This window comes from Equus caballus, chromosome 28 (genome assembly GCF_041296265.1).
Source record: "Equus caballus isolate H_3958 breed thoroughbred chromosome 28, TB-T2T, whole genome shotgun sequence".
Classification (NCBI taxonomy): Eukaryota; Metazoa; Chordata; class Mammalia; order Perissodactyla; family Equidae; genus Equus; species Equus caballus.
The window spans coordinates 35174540-35190780 of NC_091711.1; the positions used below are offsets into that span (position 1 = coordinate 35174540).

At 41.1% G+C, this 16241-nt stretch overlaps 1 protein-coding gene across 7 annotated transcripts in view; it reads left to right on the forward strand.

The window, feature by feature from the left end:
- The window catches only part of RFX4 (regulatory factor X4), a 177547-nt gene that overhangs the window by 140789 nt on the left and 20517 nt on the right, over nt 1-16241 (forward strand). For 4 of the 7 annotated variants that reach the window (XM_070254114.1, XM_023631039.2, XM_070254113.1 and 1 more), the window contains 3 exons: nt 230-347; nt 11754-11873; nt 12204-12365. In XM_070254114.1, the coding sequence (XP_070110215.1) occupies nt 230-347; nt 11754-11873; nt 12204-12365 (400 nt within the window). The remainder of the gene's footprint in view (nt 1-229; nt 348-11753; nt 11874-12203; nt 12366-16241) is intronic. The other 3 variants (XM_070254112.1, XM_070254115.1, XM_070254116.1) reach the window with 1 other exon arrangement.

Here is a 16241-nt window from a genome sequence, read left to right on the forward strand (position 1 = left end):
CTCCCCAAATTCAGCCAGGTCAGCGTCAATTTTATCTGCTGTGTACACTGGGTCTTGACATAAGGTCTCATTTTTTAAAATATATTTTTGCTGCTAAAAACAAAAAGTCAAAAACCATTGCTCCATAGCATTGAACTTGGAGACCATAAACCTTCCTGTCATTTTTCTAAGAGACAGTAATAAGTGAAAGTTAAGTTGATCACTGTTTAAGCCATGCACTCTCTTATAGGTGGCTGCCAAGAGACAAGGGTCCCTGAAGAAAGTGGCCCAGCAGTTCCTCTTGATGTGGTCGTGTTTCGGCACAAGGGTGATCCGGGACATGACCTTGCACAGTGCCCCGAGCTTCGGTAAGGCCACCTCAGCCCTGTCCACATCCAAACCCCTTTCCTCTGGGCTTCATGCATCAAGTCCACCACTCCAGAGTCACCCACGATCTCACTTGCTATCTCTGGGGCCACATGGACATCACCCTGAAATGTATCCATTCTGAAAGAACACAACATTGTTAGGACTTTCAGGGAGAAAAGTGGAATTGCATGCTAAAGTATACAAATCTGAAAAAGAGAGGTTCGCACACAGATAGCATTATTTGAGTTTAAAGAGGAAGAAACAGCAGTGGCTGTATCCCGTTCTGCCAGGTGTCCCCAGTGAATGCTGCTTCCACAGGACTATTTTGCAGAATTTCATAGTGCGGACTTCCCAAGACGGGGCACGTGAAGAAGCTCCGAGCTCAAACATTTGCAAGTGTCTTGATTAACACTCTGGCAGTGGGTAGACTGTCTAAAGTTTTCTTTAAAAACGTGTCCCAGTCTGATCCCTAGAAGAGAATTTTACATTCACTTTCCCTTTTGTTTTACTGACCCCTTGGGTTTTCATCACCTCCAGGAGACAGCCCTACCCCAAGTCCTTGTCTACTGTTTTCCAGTGTAACAAGACTTGAAATCTCTGCCCAGAGGTGCTTATAACAGGCTCTGTGGGCAGGAACCTAATCGCCGACTTGGGATGAACGCTATGCTACATTGTGGGACACAGTTTTCTATTTTTCATTGGAAAGAATGGCGTATGCATTGAGTCCAGGTCATCATTAGCAAAGTGAGGTGGGACTTTAGGGCATTATCCAGACATTTGAAATCTCGAAACACTGTGGCCTCCAGTTTCTAGGCATTTCAGCAAAGGGCTGTGGATAAATTTTCTGGGTAATTGCTTCAGTTCTCTATTTTACTTTGCAAGTAGAGATGTGGTTTTGTTTCTCATTATCTCCAATTAAGCCAATCAGCTCTGGATTTTGCCCTGGGTTTAATTTGACACTTTTCCATCTAGCTTTTTATGGTCTTGTCACCATTTTCCAGTTGTGCTATACAACGAAGTGAATATGTGGTGAAACAAAGAAGGCACTATTTTTTCTAAACAGCTCTGTCCATGAAAGACTGTGTTTACCCAATTGGAGAAGTGTTTTGTTGTGGATTTCTTTAATCTCAGCTTTGGGAAGTTCTCTGAACCTGCCTGCACCATGGCTACAGATGGAAATTCTCTTTGAGCCGTATATGGAAATGCTCTGGTGACTGCTACCTGGGCAGTGCCATCAGGCATGGCATTTTGATCACTTCCAGTTCAGCATAGTTAGTGTTAGCACATGTTACCTCTGGCTCTGGGAAAATCATTCGTGCATAACTGCTTTCACTTAAGCGGATGGTTGAAAAATATTTGAGATTTTTTCATTGCTTCAAAATCAAAGAATCAACAATATCACACGCTTTAATACACATTACACATCCACAAAGGAAGCATCCTTTCCTTGTTTTATCTCTTATTCTTCAATTTGCCGATTTTTAAACGAATTATGTGTACTACCAAGTACCCTTCATTAGACAGAGAAAGCAATTCCTTTGCAGTATTCTTTGAAATTCACTTGTTTTTACTAAGTTAACAGTCAGTGTGATAAAGGAAGTTTGGACAGTAGCACAATTAGGGTTCTATGAACGGATTGAATTTATTACTAAGAAATATTGTTCCTTAAAATGTGTTTATTTCTTTTTGAACCACACACTATTTTAGGATATACTGGAACCTCAGACAAATGGCAAAAGTGGTCACAAGTCTTTTAGAAATGGAAATAAAGAGATATTAACCCAATTTCACATTTACAGTATTTTTCAACGCTAGGCAGGTTGAAATAATACCTGTTTCCAAGTGCATTTAGCAAACTGTCTGAAAGGGTCCTGCTCATCCGACTCATTGTTAAGTTTTGCAGCTTGGGGTGACAGGCAAGTTGAAAGAATCTGCAGCAGACAAAAGCCCAGCTCCCCCTTTCCGCCTGTATATGTCAAAGACACAGTTGGTGGTTGTGTTTGGGTCATGTGTTCCCTGTATAAAAACAGCTAATTAGGAAAAAGAGCCCTCTGTTCCCTGGCCCCCTCCCCCAGCCGCGGGGGCCAGCTCTATATCTTATAACTCCCACACGATCCTTGTCGCGGTGAATGGTGCGGGGTTTGTGTGTCAGCATAGCAGGCTGACCATTACAATGATCGTGTGGAATATCGCAGTGATCCTGTGGGGGACTCCATCACCTCTTCCCAGAGCAGCCTCTTTCAAAGGTAGTTGACTCCTTTCTTCTCCTTAATTCCTTTTCACTCTCTTCTCCCTAATTCCTTTTCACTGAAAGAACCTATGCTGTGAACTAAAGTAGCCAGACTTACTTTGCTGCAAGCAGTGGTTTCTAGCAAAATTAGTCAGCAAAGGTGGGCTAACAGGCAATGAACTTTTTAGTCTTAATAGAGCTAAGCAAATTAGAGTTTCTATTTTTTTTTTTTTTAAACAAAAACATATTTTCAGTTGACTGCTCTGATTTCAGTTCACAGGATACCTGGATCCCAAGTCAGTGCAGGTGCCTTTACCCTTTCACTCAGGGTTTTCACCAAATGCCCCTTATTTCCCTGTTAGGAACTTCTAGAAGGCAACAATAGTTTCTGAAAGTAGTTCGGCATAAAACAGATTGAAAAGGAGTCCTGGGTTTGATGGCTAAGGGGACAGGATTACACATCATTCCCCACATTTCCACTTTCTCACGCCTGTTTTCTGACCTAGCATCAAAGCTCACAGACTTGGGCAGGGCCTGGAGGCCACATGGGAGCAATTCTGTCAGGGACAGGCTCCCAGAGCAAGTGCCCATGATGGAGCCTTCCAGACCACTCTATGCTTAGATGTCTTGGCCTGGCACTCTTTTATCCAGAACCTGCTGCACTGCAGGATCTTGACATTTGAAATGTCACCCAGGCTCCCGCCAAGCACTAGGAGGCAGGACTTTCTTTCCCTGTATTCAGGAGAGGAAGCAGAGACCCAGAGAGGAGAGGGGATTTGCCTATGGACGCATGGCAAATTAAGCTGAGCTCCCCTCAGAATCTATCCCATGTCAGAGCTCGTGTCCTTTCTGCTATGCCACACTGCCACCCCCTCTTCTAACTCTCTTTGGTTTAATACTACTAATAAAAAACAAAGTAACATATATTGAGGGCCTAGTATGCACTAGACATAATATTAGGCACTTTCTCATTTAATTCTCACCACAACATGTGAAATCTGCTATTCCTGCCCTCACTACAACAGAGGAGGAAGCCAAGGCAGAATATGAAGTGAAAGCAGGATAATAATCATTTTAACAAATATTTAGGAAGCACACACTACCATTTAATTCTCACACTAATTCTGCAAGGCAGATTATAATAGGTGCCTTTTTATAGAGAGGAAAAGGGAGCTTGGAGAATTTTCTTGTCCAAGATCAATATGGCAAGTGGCAGAGCTCTGTTTCAAAATCAAATCTGCCTGACCACGAAACCTCTGCTTTTTCAACTACCACAATTAAGACAAATACCCTGGGCTCAGATGCATGGGACAAAAAGGCTAGATAAATGTGTTCAGTCCTCATTGATGGTTTTTTAAGAAATCCCTATTGATGGATTAAAAAAACTTAAAGCTATGAGAGAAAAGAACAATAACTAGATTATCATGAGTAATAAGAGATGCCAGGAGACAATGGAATAACATCTTTTAAGTGTTGAGAACAAAGAACTGTCAACCATTATTCAAGAGGGAGGGCACAGTAAAGACATATGTAGTTATACAAAGACTAAGAGAATTTGGCACCCATAGAATCTACTATACTTTAAAAAAAAAGCTATTAAAGGATGCATTTCAGCAAGAAGAAAAATAAAGCCATAGCTAAGGTCTGGGATGCAAGAAACAAAATGATCTAGTTATTGTGGCTGTGTAGCAAATTACCCCAAAGCTTACTGGCTTAAAATAATCGTTTGATTATGCTCCTGGAGTCCGTGGTCGGGAATTTGGACAGGGCACAGCAGGGGTGGCTTGTCTCTGCTCTAAGATGTCTGGGACTTCAGATGGGAAGATTCAAAGGCTGGTAGCGAATTGACAGCTGGAGGCTGGAATCGTCTGGAGGCTCTTGACTCACTTGTCTGGTGCCTGGGCTGGGATGACTCGAAGACTCAGACTGCCGATCAAGGTGCCTTCAAGTGGCCTCTCCACGCGGTTCAGTTTCCTCACAGCATGGAGGCCTCTGAACAGTTAAACCTCTCACATGGTGGCTCAGGGCCCCACATGTAAGTGTTCGGAGGGGGAAGCCACATTGCTTTTTATGACCCAATCTCAGAAGTTAAAGTGTCACTTCCCCCATACTCTGTTGGTCAAAGCAGTCACAAACCTACCAACATTGAAGGGAGTACACTGACCCCCAATTCTCAAGGGAAAGTATTTGGGGGCCCTGTTTTAAGATGAGAGAAATTTTTAAATATGTAAACAAATTTAATTAACTATTGATTATAATTTAAAAATTAAATTTATGTGTTAAAAAAATAAAACCAAATTCTAGAAAACAGTACAACATAAGGTTGTGGGAAGGGAATCTTCAAAGAATAGCTAAATCTTACAAGGTCTTTGTCTCAAAATACTAAATAACTTTAGACTTTGTTGAAAAAATGTATAGTTTGGATTTAATAAATGTATAGGATATATGTTAATAAATTAAGTGATCATCAATAAAAGAACAGAATCATAATTTACTGAGGAAAAATGAAAAACTATGACAACTTAGAGATGGCAGGATAAAGAAGCATAGATAAATGATGGTAAACAAAAACCACAAAATAGGATGCTAGAAATAAGATCAAATAATCATCACAGCAAATGAAAAAGTGTCTTCCTTTAAAAAACATCAGACAAATGTTTTTACAGCCAACTTTTACTAAACTTTTAAGAAACGTAAAACTTTTAGTTTATGAAAATGAACATGAAAAGTGATGTTTCACAGAATAAAAATAAAAGAAGGAAAGCTATACAACTCATTTTATGAAGCTAATATAATCTTAATTTCAAAATTTTGGAAGAATAGTAGAGGAAAAGAAGATTATGACTCAACCACACATAAATATAGATGAAAAACTCTAAATAAAACACTAGCAAATCAAATCCAGCAGCAAATTGTTTAAAATCATGATTAATAAGGCTTATGCCTAGAATTCAAGTATGATTCAAAGTCAGAAAGATTACTAATTAACATACTCTATTAACAAATTAAAAGAAAAATCATATGATCATTTATATAGATATAGAGAAAAAAACATTTGATACAATCCAGCTCTCAAGTATGATTTAAAAAGACTCTTAGCAAACTAGGAATAGAGAGGAATTTACTTAATATGTTAAAGGGCACCCAAAAATCTGCAGCAAACATTATTCTAAATGGTAAAACTTTAGAAGTTTTCCCATTCAAGTCATGGATAAGACAAGAATGCCTTCTTACACTATTTCAAATAAATATGAACTGGAAGTCCTAGCCAATGCTGTAAGAAAAAGAAAGGAAATACAAGAATTGGAGAGGAAAACACAAAATTGTCTTTATTTATAGATGTCATGATGGCTGACAATGAAAAGAGAATCTACAAACTAATACAACAAATAAGAATTCAACCAGGTTACTAAATTGAGTTTTTTAAAAAATCATTGACATTCTTAGCACTAAGTAGAAAATATAGTTAAGTATATATATATCTCTTTCTCCCACTCATAATAGCAACAGAAACTAAAAGGTACCTACAAAATAATTCTAACAAAAATTGTTTGAAGACCTTCAAGGAGAAATTTTTAAAATATTATTGAAATATACTCTGTTCATGTTTGAAAATGTTCAACATCAAGAAGATCTTCTTATCCTATTAATATATAAATTCAATGGAATTCCAGTCCAATTCTTAACTTTTTTTCCTTTGATTTTGACAATCTGATATTAAAATTCATATGGAAAAGCAAAAGGCCATGAATAGTAAAGACATTTTCAAGGGTAAAGAAGAACAAATTATAGGGACTTGCTTGCCTGATATTAGGTTTAGTACAGAGGTAGACGATGTGGTGTTCTAACATAGTTAAACAAACTGAATAATGAAACAGAACAGAGATGCCCAAGAGAGACTGCCATGAAGCTTGTCTTCGCCTCGTCAGACCCTTGTTCCCTTGTCTGTAAAATGAGAGGATTGTATGGATGATTTATGTGACAGAGAGGGCATTAAAAATCAGTGGATAAAGGTTCTGGGACAAGCATTTTAGGGTAAATAAAACAAAATTAGACCATTTCCCTATAACTTCTGAAAAGAAAAATCTAAATTAAAAAAAAAAGCCCTTAAATCTTTTGGAGGAAAATATGGAACGATATCTTTATGACCTTGGAATAGAACATTATTTCTTTAAAAAGGCACAGACAAGGACAAATCATAAAAGAAATTACCAAAATTCACTACATTTGGATTTTAAACTTCTGTTTAATAAGCACAGCATACACAAAGTTAAAAGATAAAAGACATAGAAAAGGAGAAGATATTTTGCAATCCATATAACAAAAGATTAATAACCCCTCTAAATAAATGTTTTAAATAGTCCAATATAAATTCAGATACCTCAATATTCTCCAAATACCCCAACAGAAAAATGGGCAAAGACTATGAATAGGCAATTCACAGAAGAGGACATTCAGATGGACAACAATCATATGAAAAGATGGGCACCTTTCTAGTAATTAGAGTAACGCAATTATAAAGAATGTAAGATAACATTTCACACCTTTCAGACTGCCAAACATTATATTTCATGTACTCTCAGTAGGAATGTAAAAAATTTTGGTGAGCAATCTGGCATTATCTCGTAAGACTGAATATGCAGGTGTTCTTGGACCCAGCGAATCCACTTCTGGGCCTAGATACAAGAAAACAGGCACACACAAAAAAAATATTCATTAAAGCCAGTTTCCAATAGTGAAAAATGGTAAACAGCCTAAATTCCCTCAACAGGAGAATGGATAAATAAATCGTGGTGTGTTCAAACAATGGCCATCAAACTAGAGCTCCAGGCATCAGTGGGGGTAGATTGTCAAAAGCGAGTTGTAGAATGCTCTGTAAAGTGTGATCCATTTATATCAAGTTTGGAGACAGAATTCAATACCATATATTATTTATGGATACATGAAATATGCAGTAAGAGTATAAAAATGCGTGTGAACAATAAGTACCAAATTCAAGACAGTAATTACATCAGAGGATGAGCACGAGGAAGCAGAGAAATGGGGTTCAGGAAGGGAACACAGGGGCTTCATCTCTATCTTCAATTAAAAAAATCTGATTCGAATATAGTTAAAATATTAGAACGGTAAAATATACAGCTGGGTGGTGAGTCCATTCACATGCTTTCCTATATGTTTGAAAATTTTCCTAAGAGAAAAGAAATGCTTTGATTCTATAAAATGCAGTTGACTATGTTACCATGTAACAACAAAAATCTCCTCTTGGCTCCATCCTAATACCTTTTGCCATAACAGGCTCTGATGCTCACTGGCTCTGTGACTTTAGGGGACTTGTTTAAACCCTTTGAGCCTTCATTTCCTCATGTATTAATTGAAGATAAATATGACACCTTCTTCACGGTCTTGTTGGGAAGTTGAAAGAGCTCAGCACCAGTGCATATGGTAAGCTGTCAGGGCTTGCTCATTTCATTCCCTCGTCTAACAAGTGTTCATTGGGCCTCTACTGTGTGCCTGGCACTGTTCTAGACACTAGGGATAGAGCAGTGGGGGAAAAAAAAAAACAGATAAAGTCCCTGCGTTTATGGAGCTTACAGTCTAGTGTAGGGAGGCACGTGATGAAGATAAATAAGTTAAACATATAGTCGAGCAGATGGTGTTAAGGGCTAAGGAGAGAAATAAAGCAGGGAATGTTAGCTGTAATTGCTTCTCTCCTGTCTGTCTCTCTTCCTTTCCCCCTTCCCACTCCCAGCCCTCCTTCCTCCGCTTCCCCCATCAGTCTTTCTGTGTCTGCTTTTTCACTTTCCTCTCTTCTTCTATTTGCATTGCTCCTGTGCCCATGACGTCCTGGCACTGAATCGTTTGTTGCCCACTCATCTTAATGATTGCTTTCTGCTGGCTAAGGACACTGTGGCTTTTGTGGAGTCGGTGACTGAGCTTTAAGTTTCCTTTGTGCTCAGAGCACTTAGCACGAGTGTAGGCAGGTAGCGGCAGCTCTACTGACTCTTGTTTGAAAGATGATAGAAAATTATCAGAGCAACTGGGTAACTGATCGGAGCCATTCACGAAGAGAGCTTGCAGCCCCAGATCAACACTCCCCTGGAGTGCTGGCCTCCAAGCCCAGCTCTGATGTTTTCCAACAGTGTGGTCTTAGGCTAGTTTCTTCACCTCATCAGATCTTTGTTTCCTTTTCTGTAAAATAGGGGGTTGTATAGATGATTTCTAAGGTCGCTGCCCGTGCTCCCAGTACTAAACCCATTTTTAAAGTCTAGGGTTTTCCATTCTAATTCATTGTTTCACAGTGTCTTTCTTTCTTTCTTTCTATCCTTGATGACTTGGAGAAACATCTCAGCAAATATTTCTTCATTTTGGAGACCGTTTTAAGTATTTGATGCTATCTTTTGACTTCTTTGACTCTATGCACAAAACAGTCATATTGTAGGATCTTATAACATTAGTAGCAAAAGGGACCTTAGAGATAATAACAATAGTTACTATTTATTAAGCAACTACCGTATACTTTTCCTCATTATAGTACTTTGTAACAGGTTTTATGGTCCCCCTTTTAGACAGCCGTATTGCACGACTGATGAACAACTTCAGAATCAGACAGTCTTGGGTTCAAGTCCTGGTTCTGCCACTTAATAATTGTGTGACATTGGACAGTTACATTACCTCTGTAAGCCTCATTTTCCTCCTTTGCAAAAGGAGAGTATCACTCAGCTCAAATGGTTGTGATGAGGATTAAATGCAATAGTAAATCTACAATGGTTGACATACTGGCTGCCACAGAGTGAGGGCTAAATGGCTGATTTCGTTTTTAACATTTACAAGGAGTAACTTATGCAAGGTCTCAGTTACCAAGTGGCGGAGCTGGACCTCAACCTGGGCAGTTTGGTCCAGCATCCGTGCAGTTATGCACAATGGTATGCCTCCTCAGCAGTTCACAGGACCTATTTTGGGGAAGTGGATTGAAATTTTAGTTTTTGAGACTGCATCTCACAGTGACTCAGCAAAACCTGAACCTTGCTGAATCCCAAGTGGGGTTGAAAAACAGACACAGCACTCATGGGAGAGGAAGAATGTGGAGAAAGTGCAGGACAGGGGACCTTGGCCTTGAGCTCTGTAGATGCGAGGATCAGAGGTTGCGGCAGGCTCCAAAGAGACAGGGGGTATAGGACTAGTTGTGCATGACCTGCTGGGCATCTGGAGGCTTCAGTGTTAAGCCAGGGATTTTTTTCTGTAGCCTTTCTAGTCCAAAAGAATCAGTCTCTTGGAAATGAAGGGTGTGTGTATGTGTGTGTGTGCAGAAGTCAGGTGCAATTAAAAAGGAGAAAATTGATAAATCCCACCAAGGAAGAGTCATCCAAAAGCCCTCACTGGCCCCCATCACCTTATTTCTGAGATTTGAAAAGGCATAGCTCCCAATTCACAAGGCCCTTCTAGGCACCAAGTCCTTTCTTTACCCTGTGCTCTGAGGAGGCTGGACTAGATGATCTATAGGGAATGGGAACAGATTTTGGAGCCAGATCAAACTGAGGCGAATCCCTACTTAATTCTGATGGCGAGACTCATTTCCTCATCTGTAAGAAAGACTAAGACCGCCTATCTCACAGCTTGTTGTAAGGATGAGAGCTGTGTGAAATGCTTAGCAGAGTTCTTGGCACATAGTAAGCATTCAGTAAATGGTAGGTGTGAAGACGATGATGATGATGATGGATAATGATGATTATGACAGTGACAACAATTATAATGATAGTAGTGGTGATGATGATGATAGAATCACAAGGTAAATAATGTCAGAGAGTCTCATAAGGCCTCTAAAAAAGCCTTCCCTCTAAAAAACTAGAGAGAAATAGAAAGAGAAGGTCAGTTTGTAGATAGGCAGGAAAGAAGTTTTGATCATTTCATAGAACTGCAGGATATCCACATGGGGATGTCCTCTTGGGAGTTAGAAACATGAGACTGGAGATGAAGACTTGGCCCCTCTCTCTGACTCTGGTATCCATGAAGTCTTGATTACAGCAGACCTGAATTGAGCCCCTTCATATGTGGATCATTCCACTGTCCATGGTAGCAGCATGACATGCAAGAAAAGAAGGTTTGAAATAATGTGTTATCTATTAATTGTATCATCTTGCACAAGTACTTGACTTGCATAATAGGAATAGAAGTACCTACCTTACAGGGTTGTTTAGAGATTAAGTTAGTGAATATTAAGACTTTGAGCACAGAGACTGGCACATTGGAAAAATCTTTTAGTGTTTTTTTTTTTTTTTAAGATTTTATTTTTTTCCTTTTTCTCCCCAAAGCCCCCCGGTACATAGTTGTATATTCTTCATTGTGGGTCCTTCTAGTTGTGGCATGTGGGACGCTGCCTCAGCGTGGTTTGATGAGCAGTGCCATGTCCGCGCCCAGGATTCGAACCAACGAAACACTGGGCTGCCTGGAGCAGAGTGCGCGAACTTAACCTCTTGGCCACAGGGCCAGCCCCTGGAAAAATCTTTTAAAATGATTGTTCACATCCCTTTTTATGAAATAATCTACTCTAGATTAAAAATGAAGAGTATTACTTGAGAATGCCAAATCTTTTCAATTTACTACCTTTTCTAAGAACCATGTGCTAAACGGAGGTCTCAGAAACATTTAAAGAAATAATTCAGTTGCAGATTTAAGACTTCAATTGTGCTTCTAGAATTATGTCAGGTAACTGGTAGATACCAATGACCTAGAAGGCAAAGACCCTGCCATGGACATCCTTAAAGTCCAATTGGAGAAATAAGACACACTTGTGGAAGAGATAAAAATGAAAGACACTAAGTCAACAGAAGCTGAACAAAGTAGGTGTTCACACGAGGCTGAGGCTAGTATGTATATGAGAGCTCAGAAGTATTTGGACAGATGGCTGAATGGGTGCCACTTTTGGTGGTGTCATATTAATAGATTGAACAAGGAAAAGATTCACTTGCCACAAAGTGTTAATGACACTTAGCTTACGTTAAGCATTAGGCTGAGGATACAGCAAAGAAGAGATCTGACCATTAGGAGATCACTGAGTGGGGAATGAGAGTCTTGAACGGAGCATTAGAGCACAGTGTAACATATGCTGTTGACCAGGCAGAGGGGGCATACATGAGCTGACGTGACTTACCTTTCTGTTTGTATCTTCTCTCACCAGGGTCTTTCCACCTAATTCATTTGATGTTTGATGACTACGTGCTCTACCTATTAGAATCCCTGCACTGTCAGGAGAGGGCCAATGAGCTCATGCGAGCCATGAAGGGAGAAGGAAGCACCGGTAAGCCAGCATTTCACTGGGAATTGCCCTACTTGTTAATTTGATTTGTCTCCTTACTTCTGTGCTCTGTGTTTCTTTAACTCTGTATCCCAAAGAATTTAATTATGGTGAGCAAGTGGTGTGGAACCAATAATGTCTTTTTCTTCTTTAGGATGGGCATGTGTGTATATGGGAGTTGCCTTGCATGCCATGATGGTGATGAGAAACCATCGAAGGGTTTTAAGCAGAGGAGTGACATGACACAGAAAGAATATTTCATTTTTTAAAGTCCCTTAAAGACAACTTGCCTTGACCTTTGGCTCCAAGAACTTACCCTTTGTCTACCCGCAGCAGAAGTCCGAGAAGAGATTATTTTGACGGAGGCTGCCCCGCCAACCCCTTCACCAGTGCCATCGTTTTCTCCAGCAAAATCTGCCACATCTGTGGAAGTGCCACCTCCCTCTTCCCCTGTCAGCAACCCATCCCCTGAGTACACTGGCCTCAGCACTACAGGTAATGAAAGCTGCCTCAAAGGCTTTGTGTGGGGAGTTAACATTTAAAGCAAGAGCTTTCTGGAAAAATATTCTTCCCTCCAACCCCTCAAAAACAATGCCCAAACCTGAGTATCTTCCTGGATTTACGGATGACTTGCAGTTATTCATTTATTCGTTTGTACATATTGCTTATGCTTCTGTTTTCAAGTTGGCTGATTAAGTACATAATAAAATCTCTAGTCCCCAAAAACTAAGCCACTGAAATGATTAAAATGATATAAAACATAAATTAATACATGGCCATCTTTGAAAACAGAAAAGGGAGCTCTCTATGAACCAGAAACTGAGCCATATCTCTGGAAAGTGGGGTAGACAGGAAACCAAATGCTAAGCCATGGTACCCACAATTGAGGCAGGGGAAATAAGTGAGGTACAAACTGATGCTATGGGTTCCCCAAGGAAAGAGAGAGTGCATCTGGTTGGAGGTATCAAGGAATACCTCACAGCAGAGGGGGATCTGAGCCGGAACTTGATTTTAACTGACAAAGCTATAGCAGAAGGGCCTTCTGGGCAGAGGACAGCATGAGCAAATGCACAGCAGTAGGGAAGTGTGGGGCCTTTTCAGGGAATGGTAAACTTTGGCTAAAATGTCAGAGGTCCATGAAGGAGTCTTAGAAGACTGGAAAGGTAAGTTGAAGACACATCTTCGAGGATCTTGAATGCCAAGATAAATTTTGGAAATGGAAAAAAGGAGATGTTACAAGGATAGTAATAGCTAGATGCTAATATCGAAATGTTACTTTATGATATGAAAAGGACCTTTGCATAATTGTCTCACTTGATATTCACAATAACACTGCAAGGCAGATATTGTTCCATTTTAGGGAGGAAAACTAAAAGGGTGAGAAGGTTAAATTTCTTGTCCTGGGTACCATAGTCAATAGTAGACATAAACAAATTCATTCACTCAGACATTCCACAAATGTCCTTGCTCACAAGACGCGTGGAAATGATACATTGTATATATAATATTCAAAATGTGTTAGCTAACATATAATAATAGAGAAGGGGTGTGAGTGAGTGTGTGTGTGTGTGTGTGTGTGTGTGTGTGTGTGTGTGTGTGTGTATCCAGGATCTCACATGTTTGCTGTGGGGATCAGATGACATAGGAAAGGCCAAAGTGCTTTGGTAACAGTGAAGTGCTATCTAGACGGAAAGGGTTACTCTTATTAATGCCTATAAAATGAGGACTACAGCCAAGAGCACCACAGGAGTTTGGAGAGAGAAGCAGTCACTTTCCTTCCCGCCTGGACTCTGGCAGGCAGGAGGGAAGCCTGCAGGAGAGAGGTGAGACTCAAAGGCAGCCTTAAAAGATGAGAAGGACTCAGCTCACGGGAGAGGAGTGGGCACGAGAAACCACAGGCTGAGACAACCTTCTGCTGGGTGGGCCCTGAGTGGGGTGGGGCAGGTGAAAAGACCAGTCTTTGTGGTGTGGAGGGCTGTGATAAGTAATTCATAATCTTTCCATCTAAACCTGCTCTACTATCCTCCCAGTTACCCAAGCATCAAACCTGGGAGTCAGCCTCAAATCCTTCCTCTCCCTCAACTCCTGTATTAGTTAAGATAGGCTAAGCTGCTGTAACAAATAGATCCAAAGATGTATGGAGTTAACACAGTAGAAATCGATTTCATTCTTGCAAACAGCCCTGGCAGGGTGTTTAGGTGGGAGAGGAGGCTCTCTTTAATGCAACTATTTGGAAACACGTGTTCTTTCAATACTGGCCTTCACCATACCCAAGGGCAGTGGTTCTCAAAGTGTGGTCCATGGACCAGCAGTATCAGCTTCTCCTGGGAACTTGTTAGAAATGCTCAGTATCAGGTCCCATCACAGACCTACTGAATCAGAAACTCTAGGGGTGGGCCCAGTGATTTGCTCGACAAGCCTTCAGGTGATCCTGACACTCACTTGTTTGAGGACGACTGCCTTAGGGCTCTGTCAAGTGTGCAGCCAGCTGACAGAAATGGAAAGTGGGTATGGAGGAGGAAACTCCACTCTCTTAAAAGCTGGCCTGAAATGGCACATGCCACTTCTACCTATATTCCATCAACGAGGACTTAGTCACGTGGCTTCAAGGAACTGCAAAGAGAGGCTGGGAAATGTAGGATGGCGTGTCCCCAGGAAGGGAATGGGGAACAGATTTTGGGGAGACAGCTAGCATTCTCTACCACACCTCCCAACTCTAGTTGTTCTAACACAAATCTTGGCTGACCCACTCCTTCCCGTCCCACTACTGCCTTGTGGTTCAGGCCTTCTTCCCCACCCCTCGTAGTCATCTACAGTGACTCTCCAGCTGGTTACCTGCCTCCAGACTCTTGTCTGTCCACTTTCACACTGCCCATTGGGCTAACTGTCCCGAAGCTTGTGCCTCCTCAAAGTGCTGGGGCAGAGAGCCCACTGCCTCACACTACAGCCTTAAAGCACTCTTCTCCAAACCGCTTCTTGTTCTGTTCCACCTCCAGGACTATCCTCCTTCTACCCTCTCATAAAATCCTGCTCGTCTTCTTTGACATTTTCCTCACCCTCCAGGTTGGAATCATCCCCCAGACCCTCATAGTGTGGGCTTATATCCTAGCTCTACTTAGAATAGGACTATTTTCAGAATAGACCAGGAACTAAATTATACTCTTTAAAGACCAAATAGGATGAGATTGTCCTATTTAGGATGTTGTCTTTCATCCATTCACTCACTCACACGTCCATCCATTTATCCATTTATCCAATAAATGTTTCTCAAGTGACTTCTCTGTGCTAAACCTTAAGACAGCTGGTGTTATGAACAAGAGAATCATGGGCCCTGCCCCTTGGGAGTTTATGGTTTAGAGGCTAGGGTTCTGATGAACAAGCAGTAGTTACAGGATAATGTATGAGTGCTATTAGGAGAAGGGCCAGGATGTTAGGGGAGCACAAAAAGGGACCTCCAACCTATATCTGGAGAGTCTGAGCAGACTGAATAATGAGAGAAAATGTAATCCAGGCAGAGGAAGTAAGTAGTACAAAGGCCTGGAGGCAAGAGAAAGCATGCCATTTTCAGGGAACTTAAAGTATATGTCCTAGGAGTCTTTTTATCAGTTCCTTCCCCAAAGTTTGCTCTTTCTCCAGAACTAGAGCTACTCAGAGAAGGAATGAGCAGACGCTTAAGAGCCTGTAAGGTGCCTGCCCTCTTTTGAACTTTGCCAGGGGCGGACACTTGCCAACAAACTCAGTGGCCCTTAGTCAGGGAGACTGGATTCTTCAGAATACTGAGAAGTAGGGTTGTCAGTAACTGGCAGCAGATGAAACTTTGATTTCACTTTGGGTACATAGCTAGAGAGGGTCCTCCTCCTCAGTGGAAGTTTAGATTTGAGCATCACTCTATTTGTTTACAGAGATGCACCTCGAATCATGTTTTGTTTTCTACTTTAAGGAGGAAGACCATGACTTCCTCCCATCTCCCTCCCATTTTCCTTCCCTAGTGAGTTGTTGTAGTTCCTGCTTTGAAGGCTTGGGAAGAGGAGTTGTAGAGAAAAGAACAACTTTATTCACTGAAAATAAACAGGGAAGAGAACTTGAACACTGTTCACAGCTCTTCAGCTGCTCAGGGGTCCTTTCAAGGCTGGAATTAGGGGGCAGCCATCCCGAGTGCCCTGCCTCACTCAGGAAGGAATGAGGGCAGTAAGGGCAGCCAGGAGCCATATAGCTGCCTGCATACCCCCACCACCGTCCCGGGAGACACACACGCAAGTCAGTTAGTGATAATATGCTTACTTCTAAAACAAACAGAGAAATTATGCAAATAAAACAGTTCTGCATTATGAAGCAGAAAGAATTTGAGTGGAACCTTTCTTGTAGTGTAGC